This window comes from Gambusia affinis, linkage group LG17, assembly GCF_019740435.1.
Source record: "Gambusia affinis linkage group LG17, SWU_Gaff_1.0, whole genome shotgun sequence".
Classification (NCBI taxonomy): Eukaryota; Metazoa; Chordata; class Actinopteri; order Cyprinodontiformes; family Poeciliidae; genus Gambusia; species Gambusia affinis.
In genome coordinates this window covers 4,729,095-4,750,285 of record NC_057884.1, presented here as the reverse complement: position 1 = coordinate 4,750,285, position 21,191 = coordinate 4,729,095, and the positions used below count along the sequence as shown (strand labels likewise).

The 21,191-nt window shown below is 41.0% G+C and overlaps 1 protein-coding gene across 1 annotated transcript; it reads left to right on the top strand.

Moving 5' to 3' along the window:
* Nucleotides 1–80: 80 nt before the first annotated feature.
* Nucleotides 81–21,015, top strand: arsb (arylsulfatase B). The gene is made up of 8 exons (XM_044096062.1): nucleotides 81–618; nucleotides 1,391–1,577; nucleotides 2,653–2,843; nucleotides 2,942–3,149; nucleotides 5,671–5,914; nucleotides 7,275–7,345; nucleotides 18,796–18,927; nucleotides 20,451–21,015. The coding sequence occupies exons 1-8, from the start codon at nucleotides 346–348 to the stop codon at nucleotides 20,714–20,716; spliced, it is 1,572 nt and encodes a 523-aa protein (XP_043951997.1). The 5' UTR covers nucleotides 81–345; the 3' UTR covers nucleotides 20,717–21,015.
* The last annotated feature ends 176 nt before the right edge of the window (nucleotides 21,016–21,191 follow it).

Here is a 21,191-nt window from a genome sequence, read left to right as displayed (position 1 = left end):
TTATATCATATTCTTTTCATCTTTGCTACAAATTAGACTTCCGCGTACGGTGTGACGCTATTTATTTTCCGCCTTCTGATTGGCTGTCGCAGCCAAGGCAGTGTTTTTAATTCGCGGAAATGGGAAAATGAGTTCTGCGTGCGTGTTGACTGCTAACGCTGTTAGTATATTTACACACCGTAGTGCTAAATTTTGAAAAAACAAAATGGATTCACTTCCTGTTTTCTTGTATTAAACCACTGCTCCGTCTCGCCGGAACGGCTACTTCAGCTTGTTTCCTTCCCCGAAAGCGGCCGCAGGAACTTCCTTGTTTACACTAAAAGCAGCGCCGCTGCTGAGCTAGAAATGACGCGGGGCGGTAAAAGTCAGGCGGCTTTCTGGATCCTCGCTGCGGGGCTCCTGTCTGTCTTGACCGGGCTGGTTTCAGCAGTTCGGCCGCCTCACATCGTTTTCATCCTGGCCGATGACTTGGGCTGGTACGATGTGGGCTATCACAGCTCAGAAATCAGGACGCCAAACCTGGACAGACTGTCGGCTCAAGGGGTCCGCTTGGAGAACTACTATGTCCAGCCGGTGTGTACCCCATCCAGGAACCAGCTCATGACCGGGAGGTACCAGGTGAGACCCGAGTACAGGGGACAGTTCTGCTGTTTCACACCCAGAAGTGCACAGATCTCAAATATGCACATCAAAACAATTAGTTTATTTATATGGAGCTAGATTAGGGCCATCATTCAATCTGATTCCATTAGACTGAAATCTTCAAAAATTACGTTTTGCTGAATTGTTATAGTTAAACAAATACCTTTATTGTGTTTTAGGGTTAATGACTTTTAAAAAACTAAGAAATTACCAACTAAAAATAGTTGTCCTAATCTACATATACTTTCAGGAACTAGTTCTACATCAAACATTTTTTCTGAATGAAAAATGATTTTTTTTTCTTGACATTTACCAAATAAAACCCTACATTTAAACATGCTGAATTTTTGACCTCATCAAAAGAAAACACTGTATAATATTGTAAAATATTAACTTAAACTGAGTTTTTAAGCTTTACGTTTCTGTTGTTGAAATGGCGGACAACTGATTCATTTGATGACAAGGTCAGAGTAATTTTAAAAAAATATGAGGAGGTGTTGCCTTTACTGCCATTTTAACCATCCAAGTAACAAGATGATTAAAGTGCTTAGGTCGAGATGTCAAGGTTATAGACGTAATTTTAGAAACGGAAGCAATGTTGACATTAATTTTGCAACTTTTCTTTTTTTTTTTGCTTAATTTCTACCACATCACAGGCTGCCAGTTCCCTCTTTGCCAGTTTTGCAAATAGCCTTTTCCGCTTTTTCCATCTGTTTCCTAACTGTCCGGTTACCTTCCACCCCCTCAGATCCACACAGGAATGCAGCACCAGATCATCTGGCCGTGCCAGCCGTACTGCGTCCCTCTGGATGAGAAACTGCTGCCTCAGCTGCTGAAGGAGGCGGGCTACGACACGCACATGGTGGGCAAGTGGCACCTGGGCATGTACAAGAAGGACTGCCTGCCCACGCGCCGCGGCTTTGACACTTACTTTGGTTTGTATTAAATGATAAAAATCCTGCATGGGAGAATATTTCATTTTTATATCAGCTTCCATGTATGAATTGAAGAAATAAAAGAAAAAAACAGGGTCTGGCTTGAGTGTGGGTTTTTTAGTGTCCCATAAAACAATATTTATGGGACAATTGTCCAGTGAGAGAAGCAATGGCATCAGAAAGCAGTGGCGTGGAGATTGAACAAACTAGCATGCTGGGCCTTTCCCCCTTCCCAAAGAAAGTTTCCGAAGACATCCGATCAGTTTCTAACTCATTTTGCTGCTTGTGGGCTCAATATTGGCGTGCAAGATGTAACCGAGAGAATCCGGTTAAAGGATTTTCAAAATTAAAGATCCTCCAGAGTCAGATAATACATAACGGAAATATTGAATTATTAATGACTGTGTTAAGGTCAGCTAAATTGTCGTGGCGGGAGATAAAGGACTCCCCATCCGGAACGCTACGGCCTCCAAACCTAACTGCTTATTTGCACAAATATTTTGGTAATACTATTAAAAATACCAGAATGTTCTCATAATTTTTATATTTTGGGCTGTCTGAGGACACATTTTGAATATTAAATCAAGTGTTTTGATCAATTATTAAGTACTGGAGTGGATTTTTACCAAATACATTCTACACCTACTTCATTAAAGCTTAAGTAAATCTACTTAAGTATCAACGTGTTGAAGGGATGCTACTCTGATTGGAGTACAGTTCTGGTGGGCGTCCCTTATTTTGATTTCTGAAAGGTGACAACCCTACTTGAAGCTCTGCTGAGGCCTGGTAATGAGCCACCAACGGATTCAGGTGTGCAGAACCAAACGATGCGCCACCTTCTTAGGGTTTTGTGTGTCACTGACATCTGGTGGTCGGAGTGGATATAACAGTCGAATAAATCGCAATATCTCCGCAAACTGCATTTGTGTTAGCCGAAGTTCCTCAAATCACCTCAACATTGTAAACATATGTAGCATAATATGATGATACTGTAACACAAATACTAGTAAGGAAGTGATTTTGGGGAGGGAAGTTTCATGGATGCAGGTTTGAAGTTGTAACTTTTGCGTCGCAGGTTACCTGACGGGAAGTGAGGATTACTTCACTCACGAGCGTTGCTATGACATCGCTGCTCTGAACCTGACGCGCTGCGCGCTGGACCTCAGGGACGGGGAAGAGGTGGCCACCGCGTATAAAGGAGACTATTCCACTGAGCTGTTCAGTCAGAGAGCCGTCAGTGTCATCAAGAAACACAACTCCAGCAAGGTGACGCACAAACACATCTTTTTTTTTTTTTTTTTTTTTTTTAGTTTCCCGGCCTTGTATATGAAACATTCTTTTTTTTTTTCCCTCTGTTGTCTCAGCCCCTGTTCCTGTACCTGGCGCTGCAGGCGGTTCATTCACCCCTGCAGGTACCGGAGCGGTACTTGGCCCCCTACAGTTTCATTGAGGACCGTCATCGCAGGCTGTACGCCGGCATGGTGTCGGCCATGGACGAGGCTGTGGGCAACATCAGCCGGGCTTTGCAGCAGGATGGACTTTGGAACAACACGGTCCTGGTGTTCTCCACAGGTACACAACCATACGCTAACCTACAGAACCAAACACAAATACACACCACACTTTCTAGCAATTGTGTTAAAAACCCCCAACAAAAACAGCCATTATTTTACCTTTACTACAGTGTAATACAGATTCATAACATAACGGTCTGTAATCTTTACCACCTACAGAGCCATTTTGTCGTCAGGACAGTGAAATAAAACTCACAGATGTTGCACAATTATTGAAAAAACAAAAAAAAGAGAAAAATTTTAGACAAATATCTTGAAATTTTCTCGTCACTTTTAAAGAACCAGCATTTTGCTTCTAATTGCAGTACTTAAAATAAACGTGAAAGACGATGGATTTCTTTTTTAGTACATAGACTCCAACCTAATAACAAGGACAGAAATGTAAAAGCATGTGGTGCTTTTATTGTCATTAATTGTGAAAATACAATGCAAATGTTAAAAGAAAAAAATGGAAAAACCTACATTTGTTATTATATTTCCATTTAAAAACAATATCTGGTTCCTGTTCATTTTTAGTCAAAGTTATCAAAGCTATCCAAAAAGACACTTGCAGCTCTAGAGCTACAATTGGCTGACCTCTGATCAGATAGATAGATAGATAGATAGATAGATAGATAGATAGATAGATAGATAGATAGATAGATAGATAGATAGATAGATAGATAGATAGATAGATAGATAGTGTTAATCTATATGTATTATCGATGAATCGGAACCATGTGATCACACGTGCAGAAAATCAACGACACAAATAATCCCAACAATAGATAGATAGATAGATAGATAGATAGATAGATAGATAGTTTTGCACATCTAGAGACTAAAATATTTGCACACTTGCCAAAAAAAAAAAAAATAAGAGAAGAAAAATCAAGCTGATCTTAACCTGTTCTTATCTTTAATATCCTGATGTCCCACTAGAGGGCAGCATGCCGCTGCACTTCTTGGGGCCAGCCAAAGTCTCTGGCCTTTTGACAGTTCTCCATCTGAAAGAAATGTATGCGAGAACATCATCTGGTCATCTAAACATGTGGCCGCTCGCAGTTTTCCACATGTGGAACATCTAATGGTTAGCATGTGAAGGAGGCAACCACTTAGAGGGTTATTTTTAGTGGCGTTCATGCTTTTTAATGGCTAATTAGAAAACAGGAACAATGCTTTGATAGTGAAAATGTGAGGTTGGATGCAGTAGGTGGTCCCATTTCATTATTTCTTCCACCCATTTGGTTGGCTCTGAAAGCAGCAGCGCCTCACTGCTGGTCGGAAACACTGCAAATGCTTACAGTAATAAAAAATAAAAAAAAAACACCCACACACACATTGCAGTGTGTCAATAATCAGTGATGCAAGCTTTTATACTTCATGAAACACTTCCTGGAAAGTTTTATCCATCTCCCCGGTCGAGCTGTTGTGCTTGGCTCCCGTGTGTCATGACTAACAGGAAGTAAATGAGCCCTGAACTCGCTCTGCCGTCTTACTGTAAAACGTCCGCCTCTCTGGGCGAGGGAGAGCCGGGGCCAGACCGGCGCGGAGGAACAGAGCGAACAGGTCCGCAGAGCGCCAGAGCAGCTTGGAAAGGCATTAAGGAGAGAGTTTTTCCAGAACAGTTTGACACAGGCTACTTCCTGGACTCGCATGGCACCCCGCTACTGAAAGGGGATCCTTGACTGGGGAAGTGTGTTTATACCAGACCCACGTAATTGGATGATGACAGCCTGTGTGCTACAAAAAAATAAAACAAATCAGAATCGGCATGCGAGGGACTTGTCTGAATAGCCAGCGTCTACATACTACAGACATTAAAATCACAAATGAGTCACAAAGAGCCAAATATACAATCAAGAATATAAAAATTGAGATAAAAGGTAGCATAAATCAATAAAATGAAGTGAGATAATTTCCACTTCCTTGCTTGCTTGTGAAGTCTGTTTGATCTCTAAAGAGGTATCGACCTTTACTGTTGTTGAAAAGCCGGCATTTTAAAAAATGTCGCAAACATTTGACAAAGTAGTTAGTTTGCACTTTTATTGTCTATTTAAGTCCCAACTGGCACTTTTGCCTGTCTGAACCTAATGATACGTTTCATAATCTGTTTTATTTATTGTTTCTGTTGTTTTGTTTTATTCCGTCCGTCTCTTATTCTATTTTATTTTTAAACATCTTTTTCCCTGGTGGGATTTGTGAGGGTGCTGGTGCCTGTCTCCAGCTACTTTCATCATTATGCCTCAAAATAGTCTCAAGACGACAATATTATCGTCTGTCGCAATAATATTTGGGATAATTTATCGTCTATCACAATTTATCGTGACAGTGCACTTATGATTTTTACTACAAAAATAATGAATTTTCTTTCAACTTCACAATAAAAGCAAAAAATACAACACTAATAAAACACATCCAAATGTGTGGTTTTTAGCATAACATTAAAACTTAAACAGGTATGAAGACTTTTGCGAAGGCTTTGAAGCTGAAATCTACTTTTTTTTTAAAAACCAGATTTCTCTATTTTTCTCCGCCAGATAACGGGGGTCAGACGGTGTACGGTGGCAGCAACTGGCCGCTGCGTGGAAGGAAGCTGTCGCTGTGGGAGGGAGGCGTGCGGGGAGTGGGGTTCGTTGCCGGCCCCCTGCTGGAAAAACCCGGAACCGTCAGCCGGGAGCTCATCCACGTCTCCGATTGGCTGCCCACCCTGGTCGGCCTGGCGGGAGGCAGCACCAGCGGCACAAAGCCTCTGGACGGCTTCAACGTGTGGAAGGCCATCAGGTGCTGTCCCTCCATCTGCTTCCCTAAACCTGGATCTGTGTTTGTTACCGTGGCAATGCGAGCAGAAAATGGAGGAAGTTCCATCATTCATTCACACACAAATCTGTCCTCCTCCTCACTTCCTGCGATGTTCTGCTGTCAGTTGGTTTCAGAGCAGATCTTTTCATGCGGACGCCGCGTCAACAGAGCTAATCGATTGAATTACTTTTGTAGCTGGATGGGGTTTTTCTTCCCCTGTGTGTTATGGAACTTTGTAAAGGAGGGATTACAGTTTGGAGGGGTCACATGCGGCCGCTCGCAGACCGCAGACTCACAACTTGTGAGTTTGGCAAACTGTCAGCGAGTCCCGTCTGACCGACACGCTGCAGTCCTGTGAAAAAGTATTTGCCCCGCTTTCAAAATTCCCTTGTTTTTGCCCCAAACCAGGCAGTAGCGACCTTGTTCAGTTCAAGGAGCTGCGTCTGCCCTCGGCTTATTTTAGGGCTGAAAAACATATCGCAATATAAGACTTTCAAATCAGTCGACATAAATAATTTTGTTTTAAGTATTTGGGGCGTGGCCTTTCCTGTTTCATCCACAGTTTTCACTCCACATCGTCGTCGTTTATTTTTAAACAGACGGTGGGAAAACATGAACCTGCTGCTGTGCCAGTCACTCAACAGGTTGTTGCTAGGTAACCAAAGAGTAAGTGAGTTAGTTGATGCCACCAACCGTGCTTAGCTAGTTTGGAGAGGTTGATAAGCTAAAGCCGTTTCCTCTGCTCACATTTCCCAGAATGCTGTGTGGTTCTGGATCGGAGTTCAGTGTAATTATTCAACATTCTTTCAGGCGTATTATTTATTGATGTTGACCATGTGTCCTAAGCGATATGTATTGTTATTGATTAATTTCGAACAGACAATAAAAGTAAAAACTAGACAAATAGTTTTGCCACCTGACATGCAATCCTGATCATTTATTGGCTATCTGATGGACCGAAACGGCACACCGCCACATGTTGGAGCTCCACGACAACGAGTACACCTCCACTCGCCTCCAAGAGGCCGACCTGTCCACTGACGGCAGGACAGGAACCGAGCAGGAGGCAGCAGAAGAGCCAGAGTTATTTTAGTTGTGTTATCAGAGCGTGTGGTGAACGCGAGGGGAGAGTTTTCCCGGCGGTGGAGTGCGGTCAGAACCTGGCAAGCGGCAACCAGCTGGTTCACATTTACAGATCCCAGCGGGGTTTTCGCTGTGCATGAGTCAGACGTCACCATCCCTCTGAGTGTGTGTTTGTGTGTGTGTGTGTGTCCATGTGTTCAACAGTAACGCCCCCCCCCTTTTCTTTTTTTCTTCCTTTTTCTTCTATTTTTTTTTGCAGCAAAGGCTTTGCCTCGCCCAGGCAGGAGCTGCTGCACAACATCGACCCTTTGTATTCTGACCTCGCTCCATGTAAGTTCCTTCTTCCGTCTGGACCAATTATGAAAACCCATTGTCTGAACAAACTGTTGTTTTTGTTTTGGTCTAAAAAAAATAAATCCATACATTTAAGAATGAGAAAGCCAACTTATTTTTTTCATTTTATTGTAAAAAATTGAGCCAACTCTGTACTTTTAGCATGTTGTACTAAAAGTAGTACAACGTGGCACTTTTAGCATGTTGTGCAGTAGGGAAGCACTTGGTCTTGGCTCCTTGATTGTTCGTTTTTTTCCAATATTCTAATTGTTTAAAACACCTGCCTTTCCCGAATGGCGTAAAAAGCCCCTGAATACTGTGGGCAACTTAAAAAGTATGAATTTGAAAAATTCAGGTCTTTGTGTGTTTATAGGAGCCCTGACCCCCTTTCAACAAAGATATTTTTTTTTTTTTGCAGAGCTGAGAAAAATGCTTCCCTAAGGGGAAATAAAAAAAAATAAAAAAATGTGTGTGTGTTGTGCACACCTACGCTGAATATTTGGCGATCGATTATTGGAAACATTGACATAAGGGTCCCATTTTCCTACTTGCGCACAAGTACTTTCCCTGCTAGAAGCCACAAGAATTACAAAGCAATAAACAAATTTTTTCCACAGACTTCCTTTGTTTTTTCCCTTTAAACTTTAATTCTAAGCTAAAAGAGTTCATGAATTTGAGGAAAGGGTAAACATCTTGGTAAACAGGCTGCAGCTAAGCCCGCTTTAGTCGCTCAGATCTTTGTTGTTTTGACTTTGTTGTTGACTTTATCGCCTCCTGCTGTCGTATCGTAGGTACTACTTTGTCATGTTTTTTATTGATTGTGCAGACAGATATTTTTCACAACAAAGGGAAAAAAAATGTTTTCAAAAAGCAATCATAGTGTAGCATTATATCTACAACCTTATAAGGAGAGTAGTTTTGTATTAGCAGGTACATGCTAATAGCTCCAGACATGCTAGCCTAGCAAGCCTTAGGGATGTGAAAAACTCAGCAAAAAATGAATGAGAATGGTGTTCGTACATTGTGTTCAAATTTGCCACACTCTAGTCAAAGGTAATGTTAAGTCATAAAGACAATAGTGTTGTCTTTATCCACCTCAAAGATGATTAAAGTAGCATTAGCCGAACTTTCCAAATCGATGAACATTTGGGCACTCATGAAGACACCCTAAAATTGGACATTGTCTAAAATCAACAGTAGAACGTTAAACAGGATAAAGCTAAATGCTAATATTAGCTAAACCCTGCAGCTTATGCAGTTACAAAATTAGATATTTACTTGTGTCTATGGGTGCTGCTACATATTTCAGTTTTTTTTTATTGATGTGTTTTCTTTATTTGTTTTTTATATGGGAGAATGAAGGGTTGAAGTTATGTTTTACTTAACAGCAATGCACAGTTCGCTACAAAATACACATAGGATATAAATTAATTGAGGTGATGTTTGTCTTTTTTTTTTCTTTTTAGTTTTTTAATGTGGTGATAATTTAGGTTAAAAAGAGCGATTTTGAGACATGAGCTATTCTGCGTTTGGTAACCAAAAAAAAAATCATCTCGAAAGACCTGGTTCGTTCTCATGCGGATGTGAAAAGAGCCCAGCGGTGATCTACATCACAGTGAATATGACAGGTATCAGGATTCTAAAGAATATCTCCCTGCCGTGCTGTAAATCTCGCAGCTCGAATAGGTTTCGTCAGGTTGCTGGATTCCGTGGAGAACCGAAATTTACAGCGTCTAATTTACCTACCATGAGCATCCCTGAACTGTGGGAGAATACCTTCGCTGGCCCGTTTCAAGCTGTCCAAGTCGTGATTCATCCCTGGGCGACGGCCAGCGGCTTGATAAAGCCCGAGAAGATGGAAACCTCCTGTCGGCGTCTTTTCCCCTCCCGTGTTCGCGCTGTGCGGGATGCGTGTTTCTTCCTCGTCTGCCGCTGTACATCTGCTGTTTTCGGTCCTCCCAGCATGGGCAGGAAGATCAAAGGAACTTTGTTTGGGTTTGGATTCGCGCAGCAGATCCCGAAGCATGTCGTTGTGTAATATTAGACAGAGCCTTTTTCCAGTGCACAGAAATACGTTTGCTCTAAGCTTGTTTGTAGATTAGAGGACGTTCGGTGTGTTTGTGGACTGTATTTTTGTCCCAAAAAAACAAACTAACAAAAACATAACTTTAGTATTTAAAAGAAGACTGTGAACATTTTGGGCAGAGTTGTGAAAGGGAATGAGAACGATAGAGTAGAGTCCTTGTTTTCACAGGAATAAAGTTGTGAAGTTTAAATAAAGATGAGAATCATCCAGGATGTCGCAATGTTGCGATCGCAAATATTAACCCAAATTCACTCGGCGTTCGCAAATTTTGCGCTGACTTGCCGTTTTCACCAGTCATGGCAACTTTTCCGCAAATCTGACCAATCACCCTAATGTTTGCTGCATTTCCTTCTTTTCTGACCCATCAGTGCAACTCAGCTGAATTTTGACCAGTGCCCATTAGCCCCATAACACCTGTTGCGAACATGAACGAGTCTTTATGAATGTTTATGACTGTTGTCATGAAGTGTCATTTGTTTAATGCAAAGTTGATTCTATTAATGGACCGTTAATGTAGGTTTTAACGCAACTTTGCACAAACATCTAATTACTCACCAAATAGTGCTAAGCAGACACTTTTAATGCACGTCTGCATTAAAAGTGTCACTTCATGACAACAGTCATAAACACTCATGAAGACCCCTTCAAATAAACTTTAACTTCCTGTTTCACAGCACCTCTTGAAAACCAAACCTGCAAGATGGAAGCCTGTGTGATGCTAGATGGTTACCTTTGTCGTTTTTTTTTTGTTTTGTTTTGCATCAACCATTTTGAGAAGTAAAATAGTTGAACATTTTACTTCAAGCAAATCCTAAAACACAGGATTTGCTTGTACTGTGTTATGTACCGGTTCATGCTAACATCCATGACCAGTATGGATTATTTTCTTTGCACTTTGACAACTCCTCAGGAAATTGTTTTATTTGTTGGTGCTACTTCAAAAAGGTACTTGAGAATGCTATTTGCACTTTTCATATTAACTGTGTTAAAAATCCTGTCTTTTTTTCGGGGGGAAGGTAATGTGCAGCAATTCCAACTTTTTTGCGAGACCACGTAATGGCATAAATAAAGCTTTAAAAAAATGTGCAACTTTCTTTTAAAAGACTGCCGCAACATCAGTAACTTTAGGCCGCCATGATTAATAAAATATCACAATCACTGCAAGAAGAAGCCGAACGACCCATAGTTACATCACAGCTCAGTATTGACTCGGAGGATGAATACATTCTCCCTTTTTCAGACATTTTATTTGCAAAGAAACAATGTTTGAAAACTGTGTGATCTTGTCCTCCGTCTGTTGCATAACGTCCTAGTGAAATACACAGACGTTTGTGACTTTGTGACAAAAACTAAATACTGCTGCCTCTGGTTCACTACCAGAGGATGTCTTGTTCTTGTTTTTGAGAAAGAAAAAAAAAAAGATTCTTTGAAAGAGATACACGTTTCATCTTCACGCTTTGTTGGAGCCTCTGCTTGTTGCTATTCGGTCAGCTGAAGTTGTGATTGGTCATTGTTATCAGCCAGCAGTGCTGAAGTGCTGGTTTTTAGAGCTGGGTGCTGCGTGCGTTGTTTAACCTCTGATTGCAGGGAGGATTCCTGGAAGCGGGTCATGTGACTGAGGACACACTGGAAACACAGAGGGGTGGACTCCTGCCTTAACCACTTAATAATTTGTGAACCCAACCACCACCTCCATCTCTGAGGGCTTAATGGGACTCTCTGGTCTGTGGCGGCTATTTCTGACTTTGAGGTGAAGACTGGACCTTCATGTTCGACATTTAAAAATAGCATGCTTTTTTTTCTTTATTACCTTTTTTTTTGTTCTAAAATCTGATGTGCCACAGTAGGGGTGTTCCTCAGTGGAGGAAAAGATGTGAATCATATCTACAAAAAAGTTTTGCAGAAAAAAAAGGAAATTAGATTTTTAGCTAAGTTTGTAACAGATGCGTTATGATAGAAATGCTGTGAGAGAACTTTGACATTCAGATCAGACCAAAGGCTCGTCGATCCTTTTATTGGGATTTTAAGAACAATCCAGTCATGCGTATTTTGTCTAATTTTTCTTTACTTATACACCAAAACGTCACTAATTTGAATCTAAGGTTTAGTGTCACCACAATACATTGCATTGCTATAACTTGAATGTTTTTTTTTTGTTTTTTTTAAATCTCTATCAAAAAAAACATTTTATTTAGATAAAATATTTAAAATCTTTCTATCAAATCTTGAGTTCCAGCTAGAACATTTTTGGACTGGAACTCTGGATAATTTTAGCCTGGAACATTCTGGAATGTAGGAAACTTGAGGAATGTTAATAGCTAGCTACTAGCTGTCTAGTAGCTAGTAGTAGATACTACCTACTAGCCGTAGCTAGCTACTAGCTGTCTAGTAGCTAGTAGTAGATACTACCTACTAGCCGTAGCTTGCTACTAGCTGTCTAGTAGCTAGTAGTAGATACTACCTACTAGCCGTAGCTTGCTACTAGCTGTCTAGTAGCTAGTAGTAGATACTACCTACTAGCCGTAGCTTGCTACTAGCTGTCTAGTAGCTAGTAGTAGATACTACCTACTAGCCGTAGCTAGCTACTAGCTGACATGAGGCAACTAATGTGATTTAATAGTTAGCTATTAGCTAATTTAATAGTTAATAGCTAGCTATGTAGTTAGCTGCATCAGTTTCCTCATTAAAGATGCTGTCCATGTTTATCCAAAATGAATGTTGCAAGCAGCTCTGTCAAATGAAATATTAAATTTAGATAAATGTTTCTACCAAACCTCAAGTTCTAGTTAGAAATTTTCGGACTGGAACTCTGGATAATTTTAGCCTGGAACATTCTGGAACGTGGGAACCTTGAGGAAAGCTAATAGCTAGCTAGTCAAACTGAAGCCGCCCTGCTAGCTGCCTTTAATGAGTTCCCTCACTAAAGATGCTTTCCTTGTTTATCCAAAATGAATGTTGCACGCTGGCGAAGCTAAGTGAGGTGAAAATTTAGCAAACACATCCAGGGTTTACCCCACCTCGACATTCCACACGCTGGCTGCTGGGACAGGAAGTAGATGGTTATGGTTTGTGCACTACTTAATGGTGTGAATCCCATAGTTTTAGCCCTTAACTCGCAATCATTGTAACATACGTGGTGACAGCTTTATGAACCGGAGCGCAGTGTTTTTAAAATGTGGTGGCGAGTCTCTTCCTGTGACCTCAGCTCTGCGTTGCGGATTGTAATTTGAACAACACACCCACACCAGTATATCTCGCCGAGCTGTTTTGACACGCGGCTGTTTTCGAGCGGCTTGTGGAAAACAAGGGATTAGGGGGAACATTTGTTTGGGCCTTTTTGGAAAGCAGGGTTTGAAGGTTGGAAATCTAGTAGCTTAGCAACAGAGTTTTCCTTGGCTTTACAGATGAAGAAAGTAGCAGTGCCAAAAGTTTTCATGTCTGAACTTTTTCCCACAGTCTTTCAGTCAAAAACCACTCACTTCAACATAATGGGACTTTACAATATGTTGTTAAATCCCAATACAAGGAAGTGTAGCATTCTTGTTCTTGTATGAACTTTCTTGTCCATTCTTGTTTACAAACTAGCACCAACATCAGTCAAAGGGCCTCCAAATAACAATTTTCCACAGATCCTTGATTGTATACAGGTCTGGACTTTGACTGGGCCATTCTAACACTTGCTCAAAATCATTCAATTCTACCTGTGGCTCTACTTTCCATTAACTTTGACTAGCTTCACTGTCCCTAATGAAGAAAAGTGTCCCCCACCCCCACAGCATAATTCTGCCACTACACACCCATTTAGTGTTCAATAAATTAGATGATTATTGAAAATTAAATTTATTTCAGTAACTCCAACACCATATATATATGTATATATATATATAGATAGCATAATTAGACAAAACTTATGTTTTAATGCCTTCATTTCTCTTTATTTTTCACTTACAAGTGAAAACTAGACATTAAAAATTTGAATATTACATCAGCCCAATAAAAATAATTTTAAATCAAAAGTATGTTTAATACCTGCTTAAAGGTTCTTGGTTTCAAATTCTACTTGCATCCAAAAATTTTCAAATCTTCACATGTAAAAGAGAATTTTTTCTTTTTCTGTTGCATTCTGGATTGATAATCTCCAAAGATTTGGGCGGGAAGCTTGAACTCCTGACCTCTCGAATCGGGCGAAACTACAAAAGCAAGTGTATATGGTAATTAGCCGGAGTTCGGATGAACAAAATGTTGAAAGTCCGGCTGCTGACGTCGCCGGTTTTCGAGACACAACCGTTTTATGGAGCCAAATCCCACCAGTAAACTTTGATTCTCCTCAGAGTTTACTGGTGACCATTACTATATAAATCACAGAGACAAGAGGAGGCGGCGAAGAGCAACACTACAGCTTTACAAACTTACGCCATCGTGTGTCATGTTGAAATCTTTGTCAGCCACCAAACCGACAACAAGTCTCCCTTTCTTAGCCTTGCTGGTTTTGGGATTCCTCTCCTATTGAGGCTGCTTCTCACTCCGAGTTCCTTCCCCTTTTTCCTCTCAGTCACTTGCCATTCTTTTGAGTTTTTTGGGTTTAATTCATGAAAAGGGCTCTATTTCCCCCCTCAACCCCCGACATACTTTCCTCCTTTCAAGTTGGCTTTGAAAAAAAATTCCTTTTCCTGTTGCTCTCGCAGGGGATGTCGACTAAATGTGTCACAGAGGGGTCCCCGAAGCTCTCGATTGTTGGGAGAGGCACAAAGGAATTGGTGTGGGGAGAGAAGTCTTGGACTTGACCCAAGTCTTATAACACCCCCAGATTTCCCTACAAAGCTCTTCAGCTTTTCCCCCCTCTAGCTGTTTCTCTGATTCTAAATATGCCTCGCTCTACTCGCTCCTCCTCTCGCGGAGCGTCTGCCGTGGTCTGGAAGAGCGTATCGTCTTCCCGAGCTCATCCGTGGAATGATTTTAACACGTGGACATGTGGGGAAAAGCGTTGGAGGCCCAAATTCCTTAAATTAGCGAGAGCTCGAGCACCAGGAAACAAATCAAATCCAGTAAAGCTCACATAATTGATGTTCCCACCTGCTTGCACAAAAAAAAGTGTTTATTCCTCTTGAATTTTGTTTCGAGGGCTAATGTATTTTATTGGAACGGTACGTGACAGTCCAACACAAAAGTCGGTCTGCATCGTTGTGAGGTGGAAGAAAATGATAAATGGGCCTCAGATACTTTGAGAAACAAAAATCTCAGGAGGTTGGAGGGCATTTCTGTTGAGTCCTCCTGTGTCGATACTTTCCAGAACCGTCTCACTGCAGCCGCAGGCGCAAGTGTTTGGGTTCTACCAGTTTTTCCACATCTGGAGACAATCGTTATGACGTGGTTTTTTTTTTTTTTTTGCAATATAGCTCAAGCTCAGTTTGCTTACATTGTGTCCGCTGAGCCTTAAAGAGTCTTAAATTCATTAAGGTCTTAAAATGTCTTAAGTCCATTGAAAAACAATAAATTGGCATTGATTACGTTCATCACAGGTCTTAAATTTTGTTGTGGCAGGACTATTTAATTGCATGTATTCTATGTAGTTTTCTTTTTTCTTGCGGAACTTTACTGTTACTCACAACTTTACCATGCGTTCACTCCGGCTAGTTAGCAGCTAACTGCTAGTTAGCTGCTAATTTACTCCTACTAGCTAATTACCTCGCCGTTTTACATCTATTATGTGTGAGTGCAAAGTTTATCAGCAGGACTTGGTTTGCTCACTTCTGTTGTCAACCAATACAGTTTGCCTCTTCGCAATTTTCCTTTGTACATTTGTCGTGATGCAGGTCTTAAATTTCATTCATAATGGTCTTAAGGAGGTCTTAAATTTGAGTTGGTGAAATCAGCAGAAACCCCAGCTCAGACAGAAAGAGTCTTTGATCACAGACCAAATTTGGACAGAACTTTGATAGGTGGTGCAGCTTATATTCAGGTGCTCTTAATAGTCCGGACATTACGGTAACATTGATTTTACTCTTACTAGTGTGTCTTGTAAAATAAAACATGCCTCCAACACACATTACTATTGATGCGAGAAGCGGCCATGTTGAAGTAGGTCTGAAACGATTCGAGTGATTCAATTATGAATTATGAAAATTCCTCGAGGAAAATGTATCTGCCTCGAAGCTTCGTTAAATTATGTTTAATTATTTAGCGCATCGTGTTCCGGCCGGGTTAATATTCGCGTTGCACAGCGCTCTCACTTCTGCCTGAGTTGTCGATGAAAGCTAAGGGTTACCAGCATTTTCACGTTCGCTCTTTATTGTTTTTCGGGGGACCAGTAAACATCCTTAGAATGACTGGCGCAATGCTTGATGTACGGCAGCTTTTCTCCTCCCAGAGCTGCTGCCTGGTGGCGGCTCAGAGCGAACAGCAGGGAAGAGCTCTGCAGGTGTATTTGTACAGGTGAACAGCTGTTGTGTAGTTGATACTTATAGTGTAACCATGGCTTTATGGACGAACCGGAAATTGAATTTCATATCATCCCGGTCTCAATAAAAGGGTGCTGGTGCAGAGCTGGTAGGTGAGCTTCTGTGACGAACCAAGGAGCCAAATTTCCTCGCCAACATGAACAGAAAAGCTATAAATGTTTGGGGAAGGTAAACTGACTGGAGATGAATACATAAACGAAAAGCTGGAGTAGACACCTTTTTTCTTTAAATAAGCGTATTTGTGAGCATGCCTCTGTTACTAAATTTAATATAATTTCAGATTTTTTTTAGAACTTTTCTTCAGGTTAACTTAGAAAGTGAGCTATTATTACAGGTTAATTTCCTAAACTACAGAGAAGTTATTGCTAGGGAAGTTCAAATATGAACAATTGGACTGATGTTGGTATTTGATAGTAACACTGGTGTTATGTTAGATTTACCAGTATTTTACTTTATAATTTTTTTTATCGTGATTACTCAATCAATTGTAAGAATAATCGATAGATTACTTGATCACTAACATGTTAGTTTACAACAGAACTATATTGAGCCCTAAAGTTGACCTTAAATATTCTGGGTCAGGATCCAGTTAGGGGTCCCACGTTGGGTGGCGTTTCAGTCGTGTTTTCCAATTGGGCAGTGGGAATTTCTGAGTTTAGACTACAAATTGAACGCAGCACTAGCTCTGTTTAGCTTACTGTTCACTGATGCTCTTCAGAAAACCTCAGAGGCCTTCACAGCTGGATTCACTCTTCGTTTTTGTGTTTTAAAATTATGGGCTTGTTTGCGTCTATCGGCCACCTAAAATCCTAATGAAAACACATTAAGGTTTGTGGTTGCAATGTGACAAAGAGGAGAAAAAAAACAAAACAAAACTGAAGGCTTATGAATACTTATGCAAGGCACTGCACATACCACCTCGTTGTGCAACGGCGCCTGTTTAGTTCGCAGGCCTCTCCCCGTTGAGCAGCGCAGCTGAATGTATGCGAGAGCCATTAAGATGCCCGCACGTCACTTGCGCAACGAAGAGCGAAGAAGTGAATGTCGCAGCTTTTATCATGTGGTTCAGAAACGCTGAGATCGGAAATGTTTTGACTCTGGAGTTATGTCGCTGCGGTGGACGGGCTTCGCGTGGGTTGCGGCGTCGTCCGTACGCAAAGAACGTGAGGAAGAGCTTTCTTTTTCTGTTTTTCTCCCGCAGCGCCGGGAGGCTGAGATCACTTGCAAATCTGCCTAATCAGGAGCACATTGTTGGGGTCAGCAGCGGCATGAACCCGGGAAGGCTCCCAAGGCCAGGTTTCCTTCGCTCCTCTTGGAAATCACAGACATGTGTGCTCCGTTTCTGGGAGATATCTTTTTTTTTTCCCCCCCCCATCGGCTGAGAAAGCTCACGGCGGGAGGTTCCAGAAAATCCTGGACGTCGTCAATACAAGGATAAATAATTGACTCTTGCTTCGTGAAAGCAGAGAAAGTGTTGCCAACTGGTGACTATGGCTGTAATTTTTCATCGTATCTGTGGATACTCATGGTGAATTACTCATTGTGCTTGGCAGGCGTGGAAGACTGGTGCTGAGTCGACCACATTGCCGCCGTTTGTCAGATTTCTACGTTTAAATGCTCCGTGTTTGAGGAAAATCCTGCCTATCACAAATTCTCTCGTCAAAGATGGCCTATCAATTAAAAGTAATTGCTTATTGATGTTTTGTGTGTGTGCGTGCTTGTGTGTGTGTGAGGATGTCCCGATCCGATTACGTTGCCTCACAAGTCCAAGTCCTTTGATTTTGAGTGCTGGCAAATGAGTCCCGACCCGTTAATTCAAAATTACGTTATAAACAATGAAGAAGAGCGAAGAAACAGACCCAAGATGTCCCTGTTTTTAAAATGTTATCCACCTTATTTGTCATTTAAAGGAACATGAACGTTGTGTGAATCAAAGGCAGATTTTTTTTGTACCCCTCTCCTGACTGATACGTTTTCAAATACTACTGTTAGCCAAAGGATGCAAAGATGAGGAAAATCAGCCGAACTTTAATTTTGGCTAGGCCTGTCACAATACGAAATAAATGCATTAATCACTGATAATTTAAAATTAGTTGAATAATTTGCATGATTTATACTTTTTCTCTTTTTCTACCAAAACTGGGTGGCAAAAGGTTTCAGTCTGGTCTCAACTAACACTTCTTGTTCACAGAGACTTCATAATTTGTTTATTTGTTCTTTTCTGTTTATTTATGTTGAATATTTAAAATGTCTTCCAGTTCCTGTGTTACGTGTTCATGTTGATCTTTGGGAACGTGTTCTTGTGCTATCATGCCATTACCATCACATTAATTGACAGTGGTCTCAAAACAATAATATCGTTTATCGCAATAACTTCTGGGACAATTTATCGTCCATAAAGATTTTTGTTATGATGACGGGCCTGGTTTTGGTAAATGAAGACATGATGAAGGATGTGAACTCCAGAAGACCAAAAAGAACGTCCCACTGCACTATTTTACTATATTCCTGTTGTATTTTGGGAGGAAAAAACTCTTTCAGCGAAACGTCCTTAGCTTTGTGGAAAAATAACACGCGAATCCTTTTAGTTTTGTTTGTTTTAAACCACCCTGCTCCCGCTGTTCCTCTGCTGATTCTTCGCCACCCCATGCCCTCTTCCTTTTCTTTTCAGTCTATTTATTTTGACGCCTTCATTCGATACCGACTGCGACGTTCAGGCATGCGCTAGGCTTCGGTGCCGTTCTTCCGTCCCGTCTGGTTTACACAGACACCCACAGAAGGGGCTTTGTGTCTGCCGGTGGTCTGATATCCTCTGGGTCAGCGTTTTTTTGAATGTTTTTTTTTTTTTGGTTTTTGGAAGGTGGACGAAGTGAAGTATCGGCTCCATTGTCTTCTCCTCGCAGGTCCTGGCAGGCAGAGTCGGTTCACTCTGGCCCGGGGGGTCGCTGAAGACCGCTGGGCCAAGACCGGCTTCAATGTGTCCATTCACGCCGCCATCCGATCCTCAAACTGGAAGCTGCTGACTGGATACCCAGGTCAGTGTTCTTTGTCGCCGGTAATGACACGTTTAGTCTAAGCGAAGGCAGAAAGTTGGACACAATTAGAGCGTCTGTTCTGGCATTTACTTTTCATGTTCGCTCATTTCTGGTAGAAAACTCAGCCCTTTGTGGGTTGAAATATTGGCACAATGATGCTTATTTTCATAGTTGACATGTCTTAAACGATCTGTACAGCAAATTTCAGCAACAAGGTAGTTCAAAGGGCTTTACACCAGAGTAACATCATGCAAAACGAGCAAGTATTGATGATTTTGGTCAAACAAAATCATCAATACGCAGCAAATATGTTGGTCGATGTTCCAGTTACTGTCAAAGTAAACTCTTCAGGTGGAACTCAGTGTTCCAGCAGTTTTCCAGTTTTCTGGAAGTTTGTCCCGGATTTTTTGCCATGCAGGATTCTGGAAAACTATGAAATTTCATTTCAGTATTTTTATTGAAAATATTTATTTAACCAAATCTCTCTTTCTCATTTTTCTGACATCTGGCAAATAAAAAATACTTTTGGGGAAACTCTAACTGACCTGTTTTATATTATTATAAATATATATTTTGGGGGGAGTTTGTTCTTTTTTTTTTACATTGTGTCTTTTGTAATCTGGTTTCCTCTGTTTCTGTCCCGTTCTGTGAGAACATCTTGTTGTAACCTTGCTGGTAAGGAAACTGTCCAAGCTGCCGACTCATTAAAAAGCAGTTTACAAGAAGAACAACAATTATTTTTTTTCACCTCCAACTGAAGAGGGGGGAAAAAAATAAAATAAGTTCAGCTACACCTCATCAGTCTTTATAAACGTTTAGAAGTGAAACGTACGTGAAGATCAGTTCCACAGTGAACGACTTTGTGTTGTAAACATTGTAACAACCTGGCAGGTCCTCCAGCTCCATTGTAGCTTCGTAGCTAACACGCGACGTCAGGCTAATGCTAGCTTGCTTTACTAGCAACTTCAGGACAATCGGAAGGCTTTAGACGCCAACTTGCTTCTAAGATGCTACGATTAGCCAAAATGTATAAATATTGAAGCTTATTGAGAGGATCTGGCATATAACTTTAGCGTAATTCATTTTAACTCACACTGCAAAAACACAATGTGTTGCCAAGTATTGTTGGTCTAGTTTCTAGTGCAAATTAGTTGGTACACTTGAAAGAAGGTACAATTGACTAATAAATAACGTCTCAGTGGCATAAAGGAGGTTGTTTTAAGTAAATAATTCCTTAATATTTATGAAAAAAAGGACTTGTTTCATTGGCAGATTATTCCACTTATACCAAAGCATGTTTCCCATGTTATGAGTGACGTAATCTGCCAGTGGAATAAGTACTTTTTTAAAATCAACATTAGGAAATCATTCCCTTAAACCAAGGTCAATATTCTATTTCTCACAAAAAAGTTACTTGTACATTAGTTTTATCTTATTTCAAGTGTACTAAGATGTTTACAGTAGAAACCAAAAATACTTGGTAAGACTGAGTGCTACTCTCCTTTACCACGTTACCTCCCCAGGCTGCGAGGTTTGGTTCCCCCGCCCCGGCCACAACGGGTCAGACTCCGGGCTCTCTAAGCTCGGCCCACTGAAGCCCATCATGCTGTTTGACGTGGAAAAAGACCCCGAGGAGAGGAACGAGGTGTCGGCCCAGTTCCCCAGCGTGGTGGATTACCTCCTCACCAGACTCCAAGCGCACCAGAAAACCGCGCTGCCCATAAACTACCCTGACGACGACCCCAAATGTGACCCGGGCCCCACCGGAGCCTGGGGGCCGTGGGCTTAGATGGAGACAACATGGAGGCATTATGAAGGATCCTATTTGCACTTTGTTCACTGTGAATGTTAACAGCAGGGAACATTAGTAATGTTTTCATGAACTTAAATATATATATATATATGAACTTGTTGGAGGTCGCTTTGTTTCTTTGTACTGTTCCTTTATTTTGTGTTGCTGTTGGATGATCCAACTTCTCTCATTTTGCAGAACTAAAATGTGAAATTGAATGAAAATGAACAAATATGGTAGGCCAGATTAATATATTGTTTACATTGTGTAATTGAATAAAGTTTACTTTTTTTTTTTTTACTGTTTCCCAGCTTGTATACAATTTCTTTTTCCTTTCCAAAGACAATTTTCTACTTTTACATTCCAGGAAAAGGTTATTAAAATTTGCTACATCACAGCAATGCTCCAAAAATGATGTTGACACATTTCATCGTATCCTATGCACATTCTCAGTCTACCCCGATGAAGATTA